Source organism: Oryx dammah, unplaced genomic scaffold (genome assembly GCF_014754425.2).
Source record: "Oryx dammah isolate SB20612 unplaced genomic scaffold, SCBI_Odam_1.1 HiC_scaffold_9, whole genome shotgun sequence".
Lineage (NCBI taxonomy): Eukaryota > Metazoa > Chordata > Mammalia > Artiodactyla > Bovidae > Oryx > Oryx dammah.
This window is the reverse complement of record NW_024070193.1, coordinates 2,563,390-2,588,906: the sequence shown is the minus strand read 5'-3', so window position 1 is coordinate 2,588,906 and position 25,517 is coordinate 2,563,390. Positions and strand designations below refer to the sequence as shown.

The 25,517-nt window shown below is 55.0% G+C and overlaps 1 protein-coding gene across 5 annotated transcripts; it reads left to right on the top strand.

Moving 5' to 3' along the window:
- The first annotated feature begins 59 nt into the window (after window positions 1-59).
- On the top strand, window positions 60-23,639 carry XPC (XPC complex subunit, DNA damage recognition and repair factor). Of its 5 annotated transcripts, none has more exons than XR_005722136.1 (16): window positions 60-232; window positions 6,155-6,350; window positions 8,629-8,747; window positions 11,370-11,493; window positions 12,381-12,465; window positions 13,347-13,504; window positions 13,770-13,890; window positions 15,334-15,423; window positions 16,224-17,105; window positions 18,337-18,497; window positions 19,597-19,678; window positions 20,632-20,677; window positions 20,941-21,110; window positions 21,586-21,679; window positions 22,033-22,122; window positions 22,905-23,639. XR_005722136.1 is itself a non-coding variant. In XM_040246679.1 (16 exons), exons 1-16 carry the CDS (start codon window positions 145-147, stop codon window positions 23,109-23,111), a joined length of 2,802 nt encoding a protein of 933 aa, XP_040102613.1. In that variant the 5' UTR covers window positions 60-144; the 3' UTR covers window positions 23,112-23,639. The 5 variants fall into 5 exon arrangements, 3 of the variants coding, with proteins under 3 accessions (XP_040102613.1, XP_040102614.1, XP_040102615.1); XM_040246679.1 differs by having other exon boundaries at window positions 20,543-20,677; XM_040246680.1 differs by lacking the exon at window positions 21,586-21,679 and having other exon boundaries at window positions 20,543-20,677.
- Window positions 23,640-25,517: the final 1,878 nt, after the last annotated feature.

Here is a 25,517-nt window from a genome sequence, read left to right as displayed (position 1 = left end):
TCATCGGGGGCGCGGGGTGGGGGTGTGGCCTATGCGAGGGGGCGGGGCCGCCCTCGCCCCGCCTCGGGGCGGAGCCAGCTCGCGGGGCAGCGTCCGGCGCCGGCGCAGTGCGTCCCGTGCCGGGCGAGTCTTGCCTGGGCAGAGATGGCTCGGAAACGCGCGGCTGGCCGGGGCCCCAGCGGACAGACGGCCAAGGGCGAAACCAAAGCCCGGCGCAAGGAGGAGGAGGCGGGTGAGAGCGAGGCCGAGCCGGGCTTGGCGGGGAGAGGCTGGAGGAGGGCAGGAGGCGGGCCGGGCGCGGGGAGGGCGAGGCCGGCCTCCCGCGTGTGCGGGTAGGCAATCCTGCGCCCACCTGCGCGGAGGAGACCGCGTCCCGGTGACCGCGGGAGGCAGGCGGCGTGCGCCCGCCCCGGGCCACCCCGACGTCGCTGCGCCTTTGCCCTCCGTGCCGGATGCGCACTGAGCGGTTCCGCCGATCCTGGCCGGACCGCGAGCTGCCCTGCGCGGTCTCTTCCTGCGCCCTGCCGCCCGCAGGGTCAAGTCCGGTCTCCTGGCAGATGCTGAGGGTGAATAGGCAAAAGGCACTTGTTTTGTGCCCCCACGAGACCAGCGGACCCATACTTAAGAGTGCGGGAGTGTGCTGATCTCCTGAATAGTAGTTGTTCAGTCGCTACGTCGTGCCCGACACTTTGCGACCCCATGGCCTGCAGCACGCCAGGCTTCCTTAACGGTACCTTCAGCTAAATCCCACCCTAGAGCCCCAGATTTCGGATCCCAGCCGACTTCTCCACGTGCATATCGAATAAGTTTCTTATATTTGTCCTGGGCAAACTAAGCCTGCCCCTTCCCCACTTATCCCCATCTCACGGATCCCTTCCTCACTTGTTAGAACAAACCCCGCCAATCATTCAGCAGGTTCTGTCAGGCCCACCTCAGAACCCTGTCTCAAATCTCTCCACTTCTCTTTATCTTCCTGGCCACACCCCCTGCCCACGCCACCTTCACTTTTCAGCTGAACGACTGCAGTCGTCTGTTTACCTCTCTGTACTTCCTTTCATCTACTCGCAAGAGTTCTCCATGCGCAGCAAGTGATCTTAAGAAAAAAATAAATGAGATCTTGCCACGCTCCTGCTTCAAACGCTCTGGCTGCCATTGCTCTTGGCATAAAATCTAGATCCCTCACACGGCCTTCAAGACCCTACATGACTTCGCTGCTGCTCTCTCCTTTCCCAGATAATCCCCTTTTTGGCCTCCTTTTGGTTCCTCAGGCACCCCGCGTTATTTCTCACTTGAGCCTCTGCCTCTGATGTTCCTTCTCCCTTGAATGTTCTTCGTGGCTTTTGCCATGGCTGCCTTCTTTTCCTGCAGGTCTCAACCCAGGCACTCCTTGAGTGTCTTGCCTAAGGTGGTCTTTCCCAGGTACACCTCATCACAGAGGATCTTGGTAATTTATTTGCTTCCTTTTTGACCTGTCTTAACCAGATAGGCTTATGAAAACATGTCTTACTTTTTGCTGTATCTCATCTTGTCCTTTCCACTTCCTTGCATATAATAAGTGCTCAATAAATAGTATAAATAACTGCATAATGCATGCGGTAGAAGGAATTTCTGGGGTACCCCATGTAACTGAGTAGACGATTGGACCAAATCACTAGTAAGGCCCCCTATGACACTGGGTTGAGTAATTCTGTGATTCTGCAGGGTGGTTGTGAGCTTTCAGTGAGATGGCACATAAGGCTCCGGGCCTGGTCTGGGTGAGGTGATCAGATGGGCTAACTCATATCATTCAGCCTATGCGTAGGCAAGGGGTGCATTCAAGCCTCACTCGCACTCTGAGCCAGTGGAGCTGCAGTAAGTTTCCAAGGCAGCTTCCGGGAAGAGCTGTTGTCTTTGCTGTGGTTGGTGGAGGAATAGTTTGGCTGTGGTTTCGGCTGCAGCTGACATTGATTTGGTGACTCGTCAGTGTAGCGTGTAACAGCACCACCGTGCATGCAGATAAAGGAGACACTTGGCTGCTTTCAACAGCCAACTATTTGGCTTCCCATTATCTTTGTTTCTATTAGGGCCCCTCTAGTTTCTGCCTAATGGATCTCAACATTGCTTCGTGGATTTCCTGCTCCATGATTAGCTCCTTCAGCAGATACTTACTGAGCGCCTAGCTGTGTTCAGGCCCAGTTATCGCACTGGAAGGGTAGCAGTCAACAGGACAGGCAAGGTTCCGCTCTCATGATGCTTGTAATCTTTGGGGAAGGGGAGGTCGGACAAACAAGTTAAAAAACAAATTCCCACGGTGACAGGAGCCAGGAAGAAGGCAGAGCAGGTCAGAAGACGCAGCAGAGTCAGAATCGGTGGTCTCGAAGTCCCGTCCGAGGACCTGGTGCTTCCAGCCAACTACTGGCTGTAATGAGGGGCCTTTTGTAGGATGTGGGCAGAGGAATCAGTACGTTTAAAACTCTTAGGAATGTTTTAGAATTGAGGTGAGAGAAATAACTGGGAACCTTAGGCTGGAGACCAGACTAAGGAGTTTGTGTTTTACTCTTGGTGCTGTGAGGCGCTGCCGGCAGTTCTAAGCAGGTGGGGTTTTTTGGTTGTTGTTAAATTGGTAGCTGGCCGAGCAAGCCCAGTGGTTAATTCCTGCCCTGCTGAAATACCCAGGTTATATAACAGTGTAGTACAGTCAGCCCTCCACAGGTTGCACATCTGTGGATTCAAGCAAAGTTCAATCCGAGGTTAGTTAAATCCACAGATTTGGAACCAGGGCATCCAGGATAGAGGGGTGACTGTAGCACACAGCTCTAGATCTTGGAGAGTCTTGGAAAATGGCCTCTTTTTAAATTCTAGTTGACTTATTATAGCATTAGTTCAGATGTACAACAATGATTGGATATTGGATATTGGATAATATTCCAGATAAGGGCTCCCCTGGCGGCTCAAACAGTAAAGAGTCTGCCTGCAGTGCAGGAGACCTGGGTTCAGTCCCTGGGTCGGGAAGACCCCCTGGAGAAGGCAATGGCCACCCACTCCAGTATTCTTGCCTGGAGAATTCTATGGACAGAGAAGCCTGACGGGCTACAGTCCACGGGGTCACGAGTCGGACATGACTGAGCGACTAGCACTTTCACACTTAATACTCCACATAAAGTTATTACAAGGTATTGACCACATCCCCGTGCTGTTCGTTAATTACATCCTCGTAATTTACTGACTTTGTGCCTCTTCATGCTTTTCCCCTGTTTTGCCTCTGCCCCTACCCCTTTCCCCACTGGTGGCCACTGGTTTGTTCTCTGTATCTGTGAGTCTGTTTTTACTTAATTTGTTCATTTGTTTTTTAGATTCTTTGTATAAGGGGAAACATGGTGTTTGTCTTTCTGTATTTCACCAAGCATAACATCCTCCCTCTTGTTGCGAATGGCAGGATTTCTTTTTTATGACTGATACTTCTGATTCCTTTAGATGGTAGCTTAGGTTGTTTGAGACTCTTCCTGTTTCTGGAGGTGGGCCTGTATTGCTCTAAGCTTCCCTCTTAAAACTGCTTTCGCTGTGCCCTGGAGATGTTGTAAAGTTGTGTTTTCATCTTCGCTGTCCTACAGTATTTTCTGGTTCTCTGCGGCGGTGTGAGCCGTCACTGGCTGTCTGCTTTTTGTAGCGTCCTGTTTAGTCTCCGAGTGTTTGTGTTTCGTTTTTCCCCTGTAATTGATTCCTGGTTTCCTACTGTTGTCATTGGAAAAGACACTTAATACCTTTTCAGTCTCAAATTTGTTGGGACTTGTTTTGTGGCTAGCATGCGGTCGATCGATCCTGGAAAATGTTCCATGCGCACTTGGAAAGACTGTGTATTCTGCTGTTTTGGACACAGTGTCTTGAAGTTATCTATTAAGTTCATCTGGTCCAATGTGTCATTTAAGGTCACCGTTACCTTATTGATTTTTCTTTCTGAATGATCTGTCCATTGACGTAACTGGAGTGTTGAAGTCACCTACAGTTATTGTATTACTGTCAACTTCTCCCTTTATTTTTGTTAATTTTTTTGCATATATTCCGATGCTCCTATGTTAGATGCATATATGTTTATCAGTGATATCATTTTCTTGTATTGACCCCTTTATCATTATATAATGTCTTTGTCTATTATTATAGACTTTGTTTTATGGTCTATCTTGCCTGATACGATTATTGCTGTCTGAGCTATATTTTCGCTTCCATTTGCTTGGAATATCTAGATAATAGCCTCTTTGATGCCCTGGGGCACACACAAAGAATTTAGGGGGAAAATGTTACCATAGGTCTCCCGTCCAGAAACCACCACCACCAAATAACACTATGTTTCCTTCTAGTCTGCGTCTTTTTGTGTAGTAGAAACTAGGCCGACAACTTTGCATTCTCAGCGTTTTGTCACATATCTTCTTCCTTTGTCTTAGGAGATGACTACGTTGTATATCATTGTGTGACTGTACCACAATTGATTTCCTCAATGTCCATTTAATGGATGGGCATTCAGATTTTTAAAATTTTGGATACTTTGAATAATGATACTATAAACGTTTTTTTGAGTCACGGTTTCTTTCCGTTGTTCTCACTTCTAACTTCTCTATTTCTCTATTCAAAGCACAGAAACGCACACCTCTGCCTTGCAACCAACCAAGTAGGTTTAGAGAGGAAGAAACAAGACTTCCGAAGCAGCTGCCCACCTGCGTGTTAGACTAGTAAAGTCTTTAGCATCTCATTAACAGAGGGCTAAAAACCACTGTAAGGTCTAGAAATCCTGGTTTTCAGCGTGCCCTACCAAATTGTCAGGTCATAAATAAACTTTTGGCCTTGAAATAAGAAATCTGAAGAAACAGAACCCAATCAGTGATTTTAGCCAGCATTAAAACAAACGCTGCTAAAAGGTGAAATTTATTAAAATTTAGTTGTTGTTGTCTTTTAGCTCAAAAGGAGTCTTTTTCTTCCATGCAAAATTGTATTCTTGGGGACTAAAAATACATATCCAGGGTGTCAGCAGTTCAAACCATAAATGAAAGGAATGAATTAATTTGATACTTTAGGTTACTATCACAGCTCCTTCTGGAACCTCAAAAAAGGTTAGAGTATTTTTGTTTTGCAATATTAACTGAAGCATAGTTATGCAGAGGAAAAAAGATGATTTATTTCAGATTTAAGATAATTTGCCTGGCTATATTTATAATAGAAAAATATTTTCCCCCTGTTGTATTAGTATATTATAACATATGTAATATAGTTATATGTTAAGAGACCATGCTTTTGGATACCCTAGTTGAACTAAAATGAATAGTGTATGGGTTTTTTATATTTCCTTTGAACAAAGTTGTATTATTTTATTAATTAATTATTAATAATGGTTAGTTATTAAGGTTGTTTTTCAATTACCGCTAACTTATTCCAACCTGAAGCCTGCTGAGGGGCTTCCCAGGTGGAGCTCGTGGTGAGTAACTTGCCTGCCAATGCAGGAGGCATAAGAGACACGGGGTCAAGTTCTGGTTCAGGAAGATCCCCTGGAGGAGGGCACGGCGACCTACTCCAGTCTTCTTGCTTGGAAAATGCCACGGACAGAGGAGCCTGGCAAGCTACAGTCCATGGGGTTGCACAGAGCTGGACACGAGTGACGCGGCTTAGCAGACACACAGGCTTGTATGAGTGACATTTGGGTTAGACTGGATAGATTTCATAAAGTGTGTGTCTTGAGCAGCGTTTGGTTTTAAAAGACAGCAGAAGCTTAGATTAGGGGAAATCATGGTTGTTTAAACTTGAAGCTTTTCACTTAGTAGGAGTGGATTATCCCTGAAATAATTAGTCTCAGCAGGTAGTAACAAGCAAGGTGTTAATTAATGGATTGATGCGTTTTCCTTGCCGGACATTAGGTAAAATTTAAGGTTTGCAGTTTAGGTTTTATGGGTCGTGTGCTGGTGTCTCTATAGCCTTAGGAGGTAGAACAGAGTAACTGATGAAGGGAGCGTGTAATGTGCAGACCAGCTGGAGGTGGAAGGGGCTGAACGCTGGTTGTTGACCAAACATGGGATGTTGCTGGGCGTCTGGAGAGAGGTTACCAGGGAGGGCTTCCGTGACCCTGCCCATGAACCTGCAATGTCTCTGCTTTTCCTGTCTCCCTCCTCTGGTGCTCTGTGTGGTCATCCAGGCGGCGTCAAAGATGAGAAACCACCAAAGAAGAGCCCTCCCACAAAAGTCTCCCGAGGAAAGAGGAAGAGAGGCTGCGGTGATCCTGGGAGCTCAGCAGACGGTCCAGTGAGAAGGAAGGCGGCCAAGGTTTCAGTGAAATCTGAAGAGCCCCAAGCTGTAAAGGATGAAGCCCTCAGTGAAGGGGAGGATTTCAGGTGAGACGGCGGAAAACGTCTTGACCGGGTCCATCAGGGAAGTATGACTAAGGAAACCTGCTCCTGTTGCTCGTCTCTGGGGTCTGTGGAAAAAGTGGGATCTTTAAACAGATCTAGGTAGCGCTTGCGGAGAAGGCAGTGGCAGCCCACTCCAGTACTCTTGCCTGGAAAATCCCATGGATGGAGGAGCCTGGTGGGCTTGCAGTCCATGGGGTCGCAAAGGATCGGACACGACTGAGCGGCTACACTTTCACTTTTCACTTTCATGCATTGGAGAAGGATATGGCAACCCACTCCAGTGTTCTTGCCTGGAGAATCCCAGGGAGCGGGGAGCCTGGTGGGCTGCCGTCTATGGGGTCGCACAGAGGCGGACACGACTGAAGCGACTCAGCAGCAGCAGGTAGTGCTGTGGCCACTGTAAGACTGGAAGAGTCGTGGTGACGATAGGTCACCTCCCAGCCCCTGCAGGTGAGGACCACAGCTTGCAGAGAGTGAGTTTCTCGTGGCTACACAGCTAGATGGTGGCAGAAGCCAGGATGAGACGCAGGGCTTCAGCTCCTGGCCCAGTGCTGTTTCTGCCACACAGACGTTAGGTACCTGAGGCATTTCCCTGACATCCCAGCCACGTCCTGTCCTGCTCCCCTTGCGTTCGCGCTGCTCCTGCCCAGCTGGACGCCCCCCTTCACTCGACACGTGCTCACCGACTGCCTGCAGCCTGGAAGCGTCCTGCCACCTTGACGATGCATAACAGAACTCACCCGCCACTCGGCCTCCTCTCCTCCTCTGGCTTCTTGCTGCATCTCTGAAGAGTGTAACTCACCTCCTTGTGTTATACTTGCTTGTGTCCAAGCCACACACCCTGTGAGCTCTCAGTCTTACTTGTGTCTCTATCATACCCTCCTGTGAGTGCACAGACGGCTGTTACACTTAGTTGTGTCCAAGCCACACACCCCTGTGAGCTCTCAGACGGCTGGAACCACGCCGGCTCACCTCTGTATGCCCCATGGCATCTAGGGCAGGGCCTCACAGTGAGCATATTGACAATTTGGTGAACCATGCCTGTAAACCTCGTGATCACTTGATCATCTGCTTCCTGGGAATGTTGCGGGAGCGGGTGGGGGTGTGCAGGGAAGAGGACCAACAGAGAGGCTGCAGTTGCCGCTTTACATCAGAGATAAGGCCTCTCTCAGTGTCAGCTCTCCCGGCATCCCCCAGTGCTGGCTGGGAGGTAGCCCAGGACAGGGCAGCTGTGGGAAGGAGCATGGCAGGCACGTGGACTCACGACCATCATTCGCCTCCTCTTCCCTAAGACTCTTCCTTGCAGCGCCACTGAGCTTCCCGCTTCCCGCTCTCACCTTCTGGATTCTTTCTGCAGAGAAGTCCACGTACAGATCAGCCAGGACACTGCCAGGGAAAGCCCGGCTCCCCTTTTTGCCTCTAGGCTGGGAAGTGACATTTCTCCCACGTTTACTCTTAAGGGGATATTTTTGTTTCTGTGCTTTTGAAAGGAAGCGGCAGGCTAAAAAGGGAGTGTCTTGTCTTTTTAGAGCTGAAGTCTGAAGCTTGTTAATTTAAGTGTTTGTGCTAAAATCTTGGGTAATATCTCACTGGACACCATGTGTCAAATCTTAACAAAAGCTAAAAGTAACTCGGGGCTCTAAAGATGTTTTACATGTGAGTTTGCAGAAATGTTAATACATTGCGTGTGAGCAAGCACTGAGTCCTGAGCCAGTGTGTAGCCAGCTGCGCAGCTGCAGTTCTGTGCCTCCGCTCCAGGCGTCCGTGTTCCTCGTGACACACCCCCACGCACCTAGGAGTTAAATTCTACCAGCCTCAGTCGCCTTTCATCTTACCTCTCAGAGGCGGTGAGGGGCAGCAAGTGCAAACCCTTCCCTCTTTCTTGCTGGCGTCTGGCTGCACGTGTGCACACAGGCATCGTGGCTTCTCCTTCTGGGACCTGCATTCTCTTCGTGGTCTCGTCTCCCTTCCCCGTCTGTTTGCAGATGGCTGTTTCCCTTCACACGGCCTCAGGGTGCAGGTTCATGCTCCTCCTGTTTCCAAAGACGCGTCTAGTATTAGACCCCTGATCAGAGCCCATCCTGGTGGGAACCCGAGGCCCAGGATCATGCAGGGCGTGAGGCTCAGAGCTCCCAAACCATCTTCAACTAACGGCAGCAGATTCACAGTAAACAGAAGGAGCCTTGAAAGAGGAGCTTAGCTTCCCCGTGGCACCGGGACGTGCGAGCTTTCTTCACCTTCCTCTGTGATCTCTGCACAGGGACTTGCCGAGCGCCCGCAGGAAGGGCCAGCCCCCGGAGCGAGAGGCCGCTGCGGACAAAGGCAGCTGCAAGGGGGACGATGAGGAAGACAGTGAGGAGGACTGGGAAGAAGTGGAAGGTAAAGTGGCCCCCTCTGCTCCCAGAACGGTTCATCCTGTTTGCCTGCTTGGCTCTGTTCGGGGTCATGTCACGGCAGCCCTGTCCTTTTCTTGGAAAACAAGGAAGGTGAAGATAAGGTCGCAGTAGGGACTTGCTTTTGATGTAAGGAACAGTTCACAGCCAGGTCACCCCAGAGGCTTGTGCCTCCTCTTCCTCTGGAGGCACTCAGTGAAAGAGAGACGCGTGCTCACGCATGCCTCGGGTCCAGCTCTGCCCCTCGTGCAGCTGTGTGCGTGAGTGTGTCCAGCGCCGCGAGCTGAGCTTGTTCTCCAGGACGGTCGGTAAACACTGCACATTCCCTGTGAGCCGGCTGGTTGTGGGAGAGCGTGACAGGCCTGGCACGTCCTGTGCTTGGAGTAAACAGCGGCCAGGGTCACCGTCCTTGAGCCCTGCTGCCTAGCAGGGCTTTTCCTAGCTTTTCCTTTTGAAAGTGTTCAAACCTACAAAGAAATGGAGCCTGGAGTCCAGGTTCTCTTCGCCTCGACGCCTTGACTTGACTGTGGTGCCGTAGGGACCGTGTCTCTCTTTCTGTAACTGCTGGTGGGACCACACGGAAGTAGGTCGCAGACATCCTGACTCTTCACACGTAAATGCTTCAGCGTTTACCTCCTGAGAGTAGGGCATTGTCCTCCCCGATGAAATTCTGTCCTCACGTAATTAAGGCCCTCATTCCTGTGAGATGGTCTATTAAAGCTGCCTTTTTTTCTTGCCTCCCCCCCTCGCCCCAAGTGCAGGATCTAATCAAAGTAGTTGATCTCTCTAATCTCGAGCAGAGACCCCACCCACCACCTACTGCCCAGGGACTGAACCTGTGCCCCCTGCATGGGAGTGAGGAGCTCTAACCACTGGGCCACCAGGGAAGCGGCCCGCCCCCCGCCTCACTGTTTTGCTTTCCGTTGTTTTTCAGTCATTAAGCCGTGTCTGACTCTTTGTGGCCCCATGGACAGCAGCTCGCCAGCATCTCCTGTCCTCGAGTATCTCCTGGAGTTTGCTCCAATTCATAGCACTATTATTTTTTTAAATTTTGGCAGAGTCCTGGCCTCTTGTTCTGTAGAATGTCTGATGTTCTGGTTTATAAGGGTGGTTCGCTTGTTTGAATGCCCTCCTGCATGTCTTATGAACCGTGAGTCCAAAGACTTGGTTGCCTTTAGAGTAAACATTCTTTGGCAGGAATACTGCCAGTGATAATGCTCCGTGTTATCACGGAGCCCTGTGCTTCCTAGCACATCCAGTAAGAGGCGCCTGGCGCCAGGTGGTCCTGCTGGCGATGCTGAGCTCGGCCGTGTCTGTGGCCCTGCCTGGCTGTGCCAGTGGAAAGGCTCATTTTCCTTCTGAGTCTCTGTGAAGATCCCGTGCACCAGTCCCTTTCTACTTAATGGTGTCGGCGTGATCTTGACTGAATCAAAGATTATTATCGTGAGCATTACAAAGTGGCACTATTTTGATTGTCATTTCACGTATAATTATTAGCTGACTGATCTGTAAAACAGAGGTCTCCCTCTTAAGGACCGTGTTTATTTGGTCATTTCTTTCGGGAATCACCGTGGACGTAAAAATTTACCTATGTCAGCAATTATTCTCTTTAGCCTTTTGACCTTCAGATTGCCCCCACATTTGGCGAGCAGGAGCCCCTTTAAGCAGATGCGCTGTGGTGTCTGACGTGGCCTCAGTAGTTTCTGAGAATGGTTTTGTTCTTTGGCACAATAAACATATGGAGGTTCCCGGGTCTCCCTGTGGCAGAGCTGGAATCGGCCCTGTTCATTTTAGTAGGAGCTGGCACACAGAAACCAGGGTCTCAACACCGGGTGTGGTCTTTGCTTCTAGGTCCAGAGCCGCTTTGAAAGGAGCTTAGCTAATGAAGTTCACTGTTATGTTCAGTTCAGCAAAGTTAATTTCGGCCTGCGACCCACTCCAGTACTCTTGCCTGGAGAATCCCATGGACGGAGGAGCCTGGTAGGCTGCAGTCCATGGGGTTGCTGGGAGTCAGACATGACTGAGTGACTTCACTTTCACTTTTCACTTTCCTGCATTGGAGAAGGAAATGGCAACCCACTCCAGTGTTCTTGCCTGGAGAATCCCAGGGACGGCGGAGCCTGGTGGGCTGCCGTCTGTGGGGTCGCACAGAGTCGGACACGACTGACGCGCCTTGGCAGCAGCAGCAGCAGTGTTTACAAGCAGCGTAGCGGAGAAGGAGATGAAAAAGGTGCAAGCCTCGCCCTGTGTGCGTTTACAGGCTAGTCTGAAGTCACGCCTCTACAAAGTGAGCTGTGGGGGGCTTTACTGAGTAATTCGGAGAACACTGCTCCCGCCCCCCGGCTCCACGGCCCCAGGGTCTGTGTCTGACTCACCCCCCATCCCTGTGTCTGAGGATCTTCCCCCAGGGCTGTTGCTCTGGGCGCTCATGCAGGTTAGTGAGACACCTAGACGTGGGCGCTCAGGGCCTCTCCTAGGAACTCGGAGCAGGGGTCTCGACGGTTTCCTGCCTCACTTCCTCCACCCCAGCAGAACCTTATTGTTGTTCAGTACACTGCTTCTTATAACAATAATTGTTATCATTGATCTAAAAAATTACTGTTGCTAGAAGTTAGTGAGCCCGTGCCGGGTGCCGTGGGGGAAAGCGCAGCCTTCTCTGCATCTGCTCTGCCCGTGAAGCCAGTGGAGATAGAGATTGAGACACCGGAGCAGGTGAAGGCCAGAGAAAGAAGGTACGATCAAGCACTTGCTTCCAGATTTCCGTCACGTCTCACCATCGGCAGCTGCTCCCCAGGAAAGCTTTTGAAAAGCACATAGGATTCGCGGGCTGAGTGTCCAGGTTGTCAGGAGCCTTAGGCGAGAGAGCCCTGGGCTCACTTTGAGGACTTGAAGGCGAAACCTTTGTGTCCAGGCGAGTGCAGGCATGCCAAGGGCCATGCACAGCACCTGTTACCATATTGACTGTTCAGGACAGCGTGTGACTGAGGGCCCGGAGACTCAGAGGCTAAGGAACGTTTCAGCTGCGAGTGGAGGAGCCCTCATCTGTGTCTGTCCGGCTGACCGGACAGCCCAGCTTGTGTCCCGCGACATCGCTGCAGGGCCTGCGGCAGTGCCCCCCGTGGTTGGGGGCCTCCCCCGCTCCTTCCAGGGGTCTCTGGTCCCTCTACAGCCCCTGTGGCCTGGCTGTATGCAGCGCATCTCCTGGTAGTTAACTGGTCTTGAGTCTCCCACGTGATAGGCACTTTATCAGGCGTCAAGGAGGGAGATAAAAGAAGTCGTTCAAGAGGTTTTCTTAAAGGGGCTTGGGACAGAGACGAGAGGGATCTTACGGCAGGACAGCGTTGCAGAAACAAGCAACGTGTGCTGACTTAACGCCAAGGCAGTGGGCCCCAGGAGGTGGGGCAGTCGGGGGGTGGTCAGAAGGGAGGCCTGGCAGGTGCGGGTCAGGGGAGGGAATGACCTGGGCCGGGGTTTGTGGGCGAGGAGGCGTAGGACCGGCCAGCAGCAGGTCTGCTGGGTAGCACGGCCTGAGTCACTGTCCCCGAAACGCGTCGGCAGGGACGGGCGAGTGGGGTCAGGCTTCCCCCTCCACTTTGGGATTGTTCAATGTGCGTTGCAGTGAAAAGATCAAAATGGAATTTGAGACGTATCTTCGGAGGATGATGAAACGTTTCAGTAAGGAGGTTCACGAGGACACGCACAAGGTAAGGAGGGGCAGACGGGCGGAGGGGTGGGTGGGCGGATGGCGGTCGGGTGGACAACTGACGGACGATGGGCCGGCGGATGGGGCGGACGGGCCGGGCAGGCGGGCAGCTCCGACGAGAGGGCAGTGTGCAGGGCGCTGGCGCTCCGTCGGCCACACCTCCGGCTCTCCCGAAGCGAGGTGGGGTGACAAGGGGCTGACGGTGGCGTCTGCCTGGGAGGGCGCGTGAGGCGTCGGCTCCGCACTCCCCTCCCCTCCCTTCGCTCGGCTGATCGGTAACACTGGGTCCGGCCTCAGCTGAAGGCGTGGCCGCTCCTGACTTCAGCTGGCACTTACCGGACACCCGCAGGCCTTGCGAGGAGCCTGGCGCTGTGGGCAGAGACTCGCATGAAGCTTGTCTCCTACCGTTCAGGACCTTCTGTCTCACAGATGGAACGGGAGAGACCTCAGAACAGGGAGACGCAGGACGCAGATCGAGGGGAGATCAGGGCGGGCCCCAGCAGCTGAGCAAGGCCTCGTTTAGGAGAGGGGTCGGGGCGGGTCAGGGGAGGCCGGCGCGGGGAGAGGCCGCACCGACGGTCCTTTAGACCCCGGGCTTCCTAACGCTGCATCCACGGACCCTTCAGGATGAACCTGCAAAAGACAAGACCTCTTAGAGAAGAGAAGTTGGTGCTTCGCAGCTTTGAGATTTGATTGTTTCTCTGAGGGAAGGAGCGTCTAGAGAGAAGAGGGGGGTGAAAGAGCCTTGGGAAATGGCTGTGCTAGGAGTTCTACGTTTTTGTATGTAGAAATGACGGCAGGTATTTCCTGTCCTTGAAACGTCTCCGAAGCTGGCAGCCTCACTCCCTCTGGTTTTCAGGCTTCCCGTTTCCCTCTTCTCAGGTTCACCTGCTGTGTCTGCTGGCAAACGGCTTCTACCGAAACAGCGTCTGCAACCAGCCAGACCTGCAGGCCATTGGCCTCTCCATCATCCCAACGCGCTTCACCAAAGTGCCACCCCGAGACGTGGACGTCTCCTACCTGTCCAACCTGGTGAAATGGTAGGGCCCTGCGGGCTGTCCTGCAGAGCGTAGGGCAGGATTTGGGTCTCAGGGACTGGGTGCAGGTCAGTCCCACAGACCCCTCTTGAGGGGAAGGTCTGAGCTGGGTCTTCAGGAGTTAGCCAGACAGGCTGGGAAGAAGAACACAGGGAGGGGAACTCCTGAGCCCCTCTCGAGGCTCCCCGCTGTGAGTTCTGGCCGTAGGAGGACAAGGCTTCTCTTGGCCCTGGCCTCTCACACAGAGAAGTACCTGGTTTCTCTCCAGGTTCATCGGGACGTTCACAGTAAATGCAGAGCTCTCAACCAATGAGCAGGACGGCCTGCAGACGACGCTGGAGCGGAGATTCGCTATTTACTCAGCAAGAGACAACGAGGAGCTGGTCCACGTGAGTGACGCCCTGGCAGCGCTGTTCTGTAGGTCTGTGAGCCAACGACAGTGACAGTCATGTGCCGTGCACCATTCAGGCTGTTGTACAGACGCTTCCTTGCTCAGTTCTCATAAGATAAAAACAGGGACCGGAGCTCAGAGAAGCAGAATGACTTCCTTATGGCCAGTCTAAGCACTGGAGTCAGGCCTGGGGCCAGCCTGAGCCCTGAGAGCTGGCCCTCTCCCGTCTCCACTCGGCGTCCTGGAGTAAAGCACTTAGCTCGTGGTCAGGTACAGTTGTTTACAGTATTCAGAAGTGGTGTTCAAAAGTCCCAAGGAGGGACTTCCCTGGTGGTCCAGCGGCTAAGACTGCATGCTCCCAGTGAAGGGGGCCTGGGTTCGAACCCTGGTCTGGGAACTAGATCCCAGATGCCACAAGTAAGACCCAGTGCAGCCATAATAAATAAACATTTAAAAAAAAAAAGGCCTAATGTTGGCTGCAGAAATCCTGCAGGGAGTGTTTCCGTACCATCCACATTGGGCAGTGACCTGGCAGACGGCTGTGTGGCGAGGAGAGTTCTGTCCAGGAGCTGTAGTGGAGAGCTTCTGTGCACACAGGGTTTGTCACACGCTCAAAATCCCCTCAGGTAGAGCTCCGTCTCAGTGAAACAGGGAGAAACGTGGTCTTACCCTCGAAGATTCCTGTCAGCGCATATATACTTGTGTCCGAGCCTCGGATTCTGTTTAGGGAGAGAGACAGACATTTTGTATCTTGAGAGACCGTATGACCGGCATCTTGACTTTCTCTTCTGATTTGGCGTGAAGACGTCTGAGGATCTGGCCAGGACTTGTGCTGTTTAACCACCAGCCAGAGCAGCACAGTGGTGTTTCAGCAGCATCCTCCCAGCTGTGTGCACGTTCTTCCTACAGTTTTGTGAAGCAAAAGCAATCGTGTTTTGTTTTTTGTTTTAAGAAAAAGAAGTGAGCAGTTCTGTTCACAGTGCTGTCCAACCACTGCCTGTTCCCACAGGCCGTCTGCTGCCCCAGAAGGGAGCCCCGTGCCCACCACACAGCCACTCCACTCTCCGTCCTCCCACCTCCCCGGGGGCTGGCAGCCACCGGCCCGTGTTCTGTCTGTGGATGTACATAGCTTGGATACTTCAGGGCTCATTGTCTGCCACCTGTCGTTCACAGACTCACTGACTGCCGATCAGACGTCTCCCTACAGGGCTTGAGCCCGCAGAGGCCGGACTCGAGGGTACAGAGGGCCGGCTGTGGGCCGGCATCCCACGCTCTGGAACCCAAGCGGGTCCTGGGGGTGGTCCTCGCGGTAGCCGAGGGGCAGCTCCGTGTGGCCTTCCGTGTGCGGCTCCTTGGACTTGCCTTCTCTTCAGGGTTCATTCACCCCACGGGATCACTCCAATCCTTACTTCTTTAAGTGTGTTGTTCTTTCTCATTCTAGATATTTTTGCTGCTTCTCCGGGCCCTGCATCTCCCTACCCGCCTCGTACTGTCTCTGCAGCCAATTCCTCTGAAGTTATCAGCAGCGAAGGTGACGTTCCTGGGCCTCCCAGAGGAAAGGATGGGTGGTCAGGGAGGAGTGAGAAATTACCTGAGACTTAACCAAACCTGCTCATGAGGCTACTTTTAAAGGCAGTCTTTGCAGAACAGGCTTCCTCTGAGTGGGCCTGGCTCAGGCGCTGTGCAGGGAAGCTGTGTGCAGGGCGGGTATCTAGCAGCCTGGGCTTTGCGTGTGCAGAGGGGCCTGTGGGCCGGGCTCCTTGGTGCTCTCATTTCTGGTCTGTGGATGGTACGGTAAAGAGCTGCTCGTCCTCCTCAGCGGTGTGGGGTGAGGATGGGGAGCCTCTGAACTCTGCCGTCATCCAGGAAGGGGGATGAACAGTGCTCCTTGGGGGTGCAGGCACTGTCTGAAATTTGGTCCAGAAGTCAAGTTTTAATAATTTCTAAATTCTGAATAATGCAATTTTGCTTGCAAAGTGCCTTATGTGTAAGATGGGTGCTCCTGCTGAGGAAACTGAGACTCAGCAGTGACATGATTTATCCACGTCACATAAAACTAAGATGCAGAAGTGGGTTTGAACCTGGGTTTGTCTGGTCCCACATCCTGTGCTCACTTTACAGTGAGAAGAATCAGACTGTGGGCTCCTCTCGGGTGCTGTAGGATTTAGTGAACGCTTTCTCACCCCCACTGGAGGGCAGCCAGCCCATCACTGAGCTGGGGACGTCTGGTGTATGCTGGCGCTCCAGCAGGACTTAGGCCTGTTAGATGGCAGAATCTTTATCGTATCGTTAGCTAAAGATAAAAAGCAGAAATTTCCTGTTCTGTTTAAGGGAAAGAAACCTTCCAAGGAAAGATCCACAGAGGCGCCTGGGGGCTCCTCAGAAGCCTCCAGCCACACTCCGGGAAAGCCCAGCGGAGGAAGCCGAGGAGACAACGCGTCTTCTGGGGGCGCTGGTGGGGCCCGTGCCAGAGGGAAGGGGGGCAAGGCGGCCGCAGGCAGGAGGCCGCGAGGGGAGTCCTCGTCCAGCGGGGAGGACGTGGGCCAGGCTTGGGGGCAGAGACGGGGGACCCAGAGGCGAGCGCAGGCCCGGAGGCGGCGGGCGGCTGCCAGGGTGTCTTACAAGGAGGAGAGCGGGAGTGACGCAGCCAGCAGCGGCTCTGACTTTGAGCCTTCCAGCGAGGACAGCTGCCGCCCGTCCGATGAGGATTCCGAGCCCGGCCTGCCCAGGCGGCGGAGGGCCCCCGCCCCTCAGAGAACGAAGGCGGGGTCCAAGAGCAGGTCCAAGTCCCAGCACGGAAGCCGCCATCCGCCCCCTGGCTTCGCAGAAGCATCGGCCAGCACTGCAGGCAGTAAGCCGGAGAGAGGCAAGAAACTGTCGGGGGGCAGTGGGAAGGCAGGCAGCAGACAGGGAGTGCCCGGCGTGGACCAGTGGCTGGAGGTGTTCTCGGAGCGTGACGAGAAGTGGGTGTGTGTGGACTGTGTGCATGGCGTGGTGGGCCAGCCCCTGACCTGCTACCAGTACGCCACCAAGCCCGTGACCTACGTCGTGGGCATCGATGGCGCCGGCTGTGTGCGCGACGTCACGCAGAGGTACGACCCCGCCTGGCTGACGGTGACTCGCAAGAGCCGCGTGGACGCTGCCTGGTGGGCAGAGACCCTGCGCCCCTACCGGAGCCTGCTGGTGGACAGGGAGCAGCGGGAGGACCAGGAGGTGAGGACCGGGGCACGGTCGGGCCCGCGCTGAGGGGTTTGGAGTGCTGCCTCAGTTAACGGGCAGAGCGGCCAGGGTGCTCTGGTTATCAAAATCAAGCTGGGGTGTTGCAGCTTTGATTTCACCAGCTACACATTGAGGCTCTGAGAGATGAGCTGACTTGGTATTGCAACCCAGGTTGCTCTGGCTCCAAAGCCTGTGTCCTTGCAGTTACTGCCTGGTTAGAAATGTGGAGCTTGTTGTAAGTCAGGTAAGTCATCCCGAGTGAAAGAGGAAGACACTCAGTAGCCCCCACTCACCACGTGCCCGCGCACAGGTGTGCAAACCAGCATCCCTGCCGCGACCCCGGACTCAGCCCCGGGGAGGAGCGCGGAGGGCTGAGGAGGTGCCTTGGCTACAGGGCGCACCGGGAGCTCGCTCAGGGAGTGGCTCCGAGGTGACGGGGTCGCGCGTTCGTGCCGAGCCTGCTGTGACCTAGTTCATGGGCTTGCTCAGAAGCTGGCCGTGCCGGGTTGCTCCCGCCTCCCCACGTGCCAGTCCTCCCCGTCTGTCGGGGATTTGAAGAGACGCTGCGGGCAAGCGCAGGAGAGCCGGGGAGAGGGATGAGGGTGAGAGCAGTGGGGTTGCCTGTGAGGAGCCAGGCCCTGGAAGCCGCGGAGGGGACAGGCGTGGATCTAGGCGGATGGAGAAGCTGTGGGCGCTGCCTTGGTCTCTATGGGAGCCGGGCCCTAGAACCCGCATCACAGGATCATGGTGTCACTTACGGTGCAGCCTTCTCCCGATGAAGGCTCTGCTCGGGCCGGCCACGCTGTCAAAGGGCAGGGGTGACTTTTCTAGCGCTGGGAGCTGCAAAGCCACCAGACTCTGCAGCGCTTTCGACACATCTGCGTCTGCAGAGCAGAGCGCCAGGGCACAGCACAGGGCAGCAGCCTGGGGCCCCGAAAGCCCCTGCCACCATCTGCTACCCTAGCAAGTTGTTTGAGGGTTGCCCCTGCCAAACCTGGGCCTTCCCCAGTGGCTCAGTGGTGAAGAACTGGCCTGCAATATAGAAGGCGTGGGTTCGATCCCTGGGTCGGGAAGATCCCCTGGAGAAGGAAATGGCCACCCACTCCCGTCTTCTTGCCTGGAGAGTCCCGTGGACAGAGGACCCTGGCAGGCTACCGTCCGTCCGTGGGGTCGCAGAGAGTCAGCGCCCATGTAGCGCGCCCGGCACTGTCTCTGGCCTTTGCAGTTTCAGGCGAAGCACCTGGACCAGCCTCTGCCCACCGTCATCGGCACGTATAAGAACCACCCTCTCTACGCCCTCAAGAGGCACCTCCTCAAGTTCGAGGCCATCTACCCTGAGACGGCCGCTATCCTCGGGTACTGCCGCGGGGAGGCCGTCTACTCCAGGTGCGGAGCCGCCCAGCGGGGCTCGCGGCCTTCCGAGGGCTGGGAGACGAGCTTGACTGCGCATGCGTGACGTGTGCAGCGGCAGGGGCGGGGCGTGGGGGAGTGTGTAACTGCGCTTAAAGCCTGAAAGTTAAAACCACAGGGATTAAAAGATGGGGGGCAGGCCGATTTTATAGGAGGACAAATAGGTAGGGCAGGTAAGGTTTATAGGGGCAATAAAAAAAAGACCCCAAAACTGAGGTCAAACACATAAAGGAATAAAGGATTTGATAGTGAAAATCAAAATGACTGGATATTTTAAAGGGTTTAGGGTTTCAGCCTGGGAAGATGAGAGGTTCAGGAGACGATGGTGGTGATGGTTACGTAACAGTGCCGCTGAGCCACAGACCTGAAAATGACTCAGGTGGTAAATTCTATGTTATGTGTATCTTTTCTGCAGTAAAGAGAAATTGCCAAGGAGCAAGGAGAAATAAACATGGAAAATGAACATAAAATATATATAGTTAAAACTGAACAAAGTTTTAATAACATGAGTAAAACTTAACAACCAGAAGAAATTTAAGAAATGGTAATAGGAAATAAGTGACTTTTTAAAAATAGTGACCCACCAGACCAAAAAATAGAGGATGATCTTGGTAAATGGGAAAAGAAAGGCAGAAAAGGAAGCTTCGGGAAGTGCACAGGAGTGGGTGGTTCAAGGCCCCTGCCTGGGAGCTACTTCCTGTGGGTGAACCCCAAGGGGTTAGGGTCTCTGTGGGAGCTCCCTGTCCGCTGCCTGGTCAGGGGCCCCAGCCGCCACCTAGACGCTTGTTCCTCTCTTTCTTTATCTGGTGTTGAGCAGCCAACCAAACCCTAAGGCAGGGGGTATGCACCTCACCTGCACTGCTGGGGTGCTCTGCCCCCTGACCCAGCTGCCAGGACCTCCCCGTGGAAGGAGGCGCTGTGTGCGGCTGTTGGGGTTGGGGTCTGAGTGGACGCATCCCCCACAAGACGGCAGGCCATGAGCTGACGGGGGCCTCCCCAGTGCCCTGGGCGAGGCAGCGGGGCGCTTGGTGCTCCAGTGGGTGTGAGCAGTCCTTGTCTCCCGTCCGCTCCTTAGGGACTGCGTGCACACCCTGCACTCCAGGGACACGTGGCTGAAACAAGCGCGTGTGGTGCGGCTTGGAGAAGTGCCGTACAAGGTAAGAGCTGCGGGACGGAAGGCGGCTGCACACCCTGGGGATCAGAGGGGAAGAGCGTGGGCACGCTGTCCGTCTGCACCAAGGACTTTGTAAGAGGTGGGCACACAGGAGAGCTGGGCCGGAAAGCAGCCCTCTGACCCCTGGTGTGTGCCTGAGGTCCTGGGGTCAGATCGGTGTCCTCTGCGTGTTCAGAGAGGCCACAGCCCTGCCTAGTGTGGACACGCCCACACCAGCTCTGAGGTCTCTGCTGAGTCTTGGAGTTGGCATCACGCATGAGTTTGACAGACAGGAAAGCAGGAGCTGAGAAAGGGCAGCTTGTCTGAGGCCTGAGCTAGTGAGAAAGCGGCCCCAGGGCCCTGCCCCAGCCTCGGGGCTACACCGGCTCAGTCGGCTGCCCAGAGACACGTGAATTCAGCACAGACCGCAAGGCTGGGACGGGACGTGGGGCCCAGTTCAGCCAGCAGAGGACAGTGGGCAGTCGTGAGCCACGGGCGCTTCTGAGAGATCCCTGGGAGGAGCCCTTTGGGTTGTTGAGACCTGGGGAGCTGGACCGGGTAGCAGGCCTCTGGTTCATGGGAAGGGATTGAGGCGCAGGGAGCCGGTCATGGCCCAAAGCAGGCCTATCGCTCACCAGCCATGGAAACATCTCGAGGCCACTTTGCCCTTCAGTGATGGACACAGGACACAGTTTAAGGCCGTGTCGGGGGGTGAACTGCTTATACCTCCTAGGTTGCTCACCTGTTGATACGGAGGTTTTGCTAATGACGCACCCCGCCTCCGGGTCTGCTGGAAAGGCTGCACTGAGCTCAGTACCCACTATGCTGGGAGTGGTGGTGTGAGCAGTGGCTACTCCCTCTGGTGTAGATGGTGAAAGGCTACTCCAACCGTGCCCGGAGAGCCCGCCAGGCCGAGCCGCAGCTGCAGGACTACAACGACCTGGGCCTGTTTGGCAGATGGCAGACGGAGGAGTACCAGCCGCCGGTGGCCGTGGACGGGAAGGTGAGGAGGGCTGCGCCCGCGGGGGCCGGGACCAGGCCGCCTCCCCCTGCGGCTGGCGGGACCTGGGCGCCTCCCCCCGCGGCTGGCGGGACCTGGCCGCCTCTCCCCTGCGGCTGGCTGGACCCGGCCGCCTCCCCCCGCGGCTGGCTGGACCGGACCGCCTCTCCCCGCGGCTGGCTGGACCGGGCCGCCTCCCCCTGCGGCTGGCTGGACCGGGCCGCCTCCCCCCGCGGCTGGCTGGACCTGGGCGCCTCCCTCCGCAGGTGCCCCGGAACGAGTTTGGGAACGTGTACCTCTTCCTGCCCAGCATGATGCCTGTCGGCTGCGTCCAGCTGAACCTGCCCAACCTGCACCGCGTGGCCCGGAAGCTGAACATTGACTGCGCGCAGGCCGTCACCGGCTTCGATTTCCATAAAGGCTACTGCCATCCCATGTGCGTGAGGGGCGTTCCGCCGAGGCGGGAAGGCGGGGCGGCAGGCTGGCGTGGGGGCAAGGCCCCCGGCTCTTACTTTCAGGGTTTTCCTCTGGATTTGCAGGATCAGCCTCGATCCTTGACCTTTTCACACTTTCCCTCTGGGGCTTCCGTCCAGAGGCTGTAAAGCCGGTGAAACCAGCACCCTGAGGTGCCGGGTTAAACACTGTTCTGGGGGCGTTCAGGACGACCAAGCAGCATGCTTCCTGGCTGGTGGCCTCTGCCCGCAAGCGCGGTGGAGGAGGAGAGGGGAGGGTCCACTGCCCCGCCTTCTGCCCGGGTGGTGTCTGCCAGCAGCCCTGGCCGGCACGGTGGACCACCGGCCAGGAAGTCCTTCAGGGCCCGAGTGCTTAAGGGCGGCTGGCTGTCCCCGCGGCGGGGAGCAGAAAGGCCAGAGCAGGCGCGGGCTCAAGGACCACGTGTGCTGACCCCGCAGAACCGACGGCTACGTGGTCTGCGAGGAGTACAGAGACGTGCTCCTGACCGCCTGGGAGAACGAGCAGGCGCTCATAGAGAAGAAGGAGAAGGAGGTGAGTGGGTGGGCTGTGGGCACACAGGGCGGGGCTGCTCCCCCCCCAGGCCGCCTGCACCATGGCTGTGAGGAGCGGCAAGCTGGGCCCAGCACGCTTTCTGGCTCCGACTGCCTCCCTGGGGGTGCTGAGCAGCGACCTGCCTCCTAGAGGGATCTGCCGTGGTCCAGGGCCCCCCCGCCCCCATCCTCCACAAAACACCTCAGAGCTGGTACCGGTTAAGGAGAGAGGTTTGGTTTTGGTGCCTCTCCTGTGTATCGCTTCATGAGCGACTCTGCCGACTCACTGTGTCCCCTGTATCTGTTCCTGAATGGCCGTGCTCAGCATCTCCCATTCTCTGTCCGCCTCTGCAGAAGAGGGAGAAGCGGGCTCTGGGGAACTGGAAGCTGCTGGTCAAAGGGCTGCTGATCCGGGAGCGGCTGAAGCTTCGCTACGGGGCCCAGGTCAGTGTGGCCCCCGCATGATGGCGTGCCTGGGGGAGGGCTCGGGGGCCGCGGGCCGCTCTGTCCGGGTGCCGCAGACCTGTGTCTCCCGGGCCTGTGCTGTTCGTGTTGAGAAAGGTGTCCCGGAGTCAGGCCGTGGGCCCTGCCCTGTCTACACAAGGGTGCCCGCCGTGGGCTGGACCCGGTGCTGAGCCCACTCGGGCGGACAGGTGTCTGCACCTCCTGGCCTGGTACTACCCCTGGGGCTGCTACCCACCCCCAGGCCCACCCACCCCCAGTGCTCATTCAGGCCCTTCTGCAGTACTGTGGCCCCTGAGGGCTCCTGTCGGGGGCACAGATGCTCCCGGGCACAGTCACATGGAGTGGTCAGTCAGTGCTGGGTCACGGATGTGGAGACGTGCTCTGGCAGCATCTGACCGCCCCCCCCACCTGCATCTGCTCCCTCCTCAGATCCCTGATGCCCCCTCTCCCGGCTCCGTGTTCCCATGGGCTCCTTCCTCCCACCCGAGCTTTCTGCCCTTCCTCCCCAGACTCGAGGCCTCCTTGGCTGCTCCCTCAGAGCATCCGACACTGAGTGTTAGGGCTGAGCATTTGGGCACTTTTTTGGTTCAAAACCCAGGAAGTGTAGGGTGCCACTGGCAGTCACCTGCTGGGTTGGGCTCAGCTCCCTGTGTGCAGTCCCTTGGCCTTGGCCCCTGCATCCCACGGCCATGTTCTGGGACTCGCGGGCTTCCTGACGCCGCTGCTTCTCCTGTCTCCCCCGCCCCGGCCCGGCCCCCCAGAGTGAGGCGGCCACTCCCCACACGGACGCGGGAGGCGGGCTCTCATCAGACGAGGAGGAGGGGACCAGCTCTCAAGCGGAAGCGGCCAGGATCCTGGCAGCCTCCTGGCCCCAAAACCGAGAGGCCGAGAAGCCCAAGTGCCCCAGGAAGACCAGGAGGGAGAAGAAGGAAGCGGCTGCCCAGCTGTTCCCGTTTGAGAAGCTGTGACGCGGGCAGTCACCTCCTCGGCGGCTCGGCTCTGCCCCAGACCCTGCTCCAGGGCAGAGTCCCGCGTCCGCACTCAAGCCGCTGCAGACGGCTCAGGCCCGGCCTCGAGGCCCCTGTGGTTCCCAGGCAGCTCCCTGACACTGCGTGCAGGCAGAGCAGGTCAGCTCGGGCCCTCTCAGGCAGTACTGCTGCCTGCTTTGCCAGACACTTCAGGGCAGCAGAGGACTAGAACAAAGAGCTACAATAAGGAAAAACAACGAGACTGCACGCCACTGAGAGGCTTCCCAGGTGGCACTGGTGGCAGAGAACCCGCCTGCCAGCGCAGAGACGAAAGAGACAGTGTTTGATCCTCAGGTCAAGAAGATCCCTGGAGGAAGGCGTGACTTAAAAGTTCGGAAGAATGGACCAGTGTTTAACTAGATTTTATTCATTATTGGATACATGTATAAAGCCCTAAACACTGTAGATATTTAGGAGAAATAACTTTTATAACATTTTGAGAAAAAAATAAAGCACTTATCTAAAAAGGCTTGGCTCCACATTTTCTTTCAGATTTCACATCAGCTGAGGACACCGGGGTGACGGCGATGTGCACACACGTCATCTGTTCGGTCGCTCAGTCGCCTGTGACCCCACGGACTGCAGCACGCCAGGCTCCCATCCTTCACTGTCTCCCAGAGCTTGCTCAAACTCTTGTCCATTGAGTCGGTGATGCCATCTCACCATCTCATCCTCCGTTGCCCCCTTCTTTTGCCTTCAATCTTTCCCAGCATCAGGGTCTTATCCAGTGAGCTGGCTCTTCGCATCAGGTGGCCAGAGTCTTGGAGCTTCAGCATCAGTCCTTCTAATGAACAGTCAGGGTTGATTTCCTTTAGGACTGACTGGCATGGCTCACAGCTCCACAAGTCTGGTCCATGAAGCGGGTACACAGATCAGGACTACATTAAAGATCGGAGTTTGTTTTCCCGCAGGCTGAGAACTTAGCGTTACAGAGGAATATTTTTCTGTTTAGTTGAGGAGGTATTACTTAGTCTTGACAGTAGCCATTAAAAATCAGAGTGTTTTATCCAAGGGAAACAAACAAAACCCTTTGGAGTGTGACTCATGTGGCAGGAACTGGCAGGAAGGCTCTTGTTGAGAAACACGGGGAGTTGCCATGGAAACCACTGGCTCTGGCACTTTCTGAGTCAGAGCTTGGTCTCACCCTCCTGCAGGTGAGCGCCCTGTTTTCTGGGAGTGGAGTTGAACACTGCCCGCTTTCTGCAGGAATAACCTGTTCTTCAGGCAGATGGCAGGCAGCTGCTGGGGACACATCGTGTAAATGGAGCCTAACCTCAGGTTCTGACAAGTTAGCACTCACCTGCCTCGAATCCTGTAATAAGGGGAAAAGAAGTTCAAATCGCAGGATGGATGCTTGGCGGCCGTCCGCTGCTTCAGAACAGGGGCTCGTGGGCTTCCCCTCGTTCCGTGCCCACCACCACCCGTGGGGTAGAGACACCCCCCACGTCACAGGTGAGGAGAAGCTGAGGCTCAGTCACCGCCATGGCAGGCGCCACACAGCTCATCTGCCAAGGCGGGGACGCCTTCTGTGCTGGGCCCCGCTCACTCCCTCCCGCCTCCTAGAACCACCTACAGATGGGTGCCGCGGGAACCCCACTCAGTCCACACGGAACAAGGCAGATTTTCAAGTGCTGCGAATATCGAGGTGCCATTTAAAAAAAAACTAAAACCAAGTTTAACTACTAAAAGCAATACATAAGTTGCAAAATTCATAGGTTCTAAATAAACTCTATGGCTGAATTCTTATGAGATAGAAATTTCAGAAAGAATGCAAAAAGGGGAATATGGCGAGTTCTATATCAAAAGATATTTAGAAGTTTATTTTGAATTTTTATCAAAAATACAAAGTTTCATTATGATTTTCCAAATGCTTGAAATATTTATTAACATTCTTTTGTTCTTTAAGAACACTTGAAATTGGCAGTAATTTAAAATCTGTACTAGAAAAAAGTTACACGAATGTCAAGGATTTTGTATCTGGCCATCATGTTGTCGCTGTGCTTTCCAGATGCACCTTTAGGAGCTGATGAAAGAAACCATTGATTTAACAAGCAGTAGTGAACACGATTTCAATCCTTAAACCCAGATAACATCCCTGGGGCTGGCTGTTTTGTACAGGAAAAAGCTCAATTTACACCACAAGTCCCCCAGGACACAGAGAGATTACTCACTCACTAAAGCAGCCACCCCAGCAAGGCATGCTGCTGCTGCTGCTGCTGCTAAGTCGCTTCAGTTGTGTCTGACTGTGCAACCCCACAGACAGCAGCCCACCAGGCTCCCCCATCCCTGGGATTCTCCAGGCAAGAACACTGGAGTGGGTTGCCATTTCCTTCTCCAATGCATGAA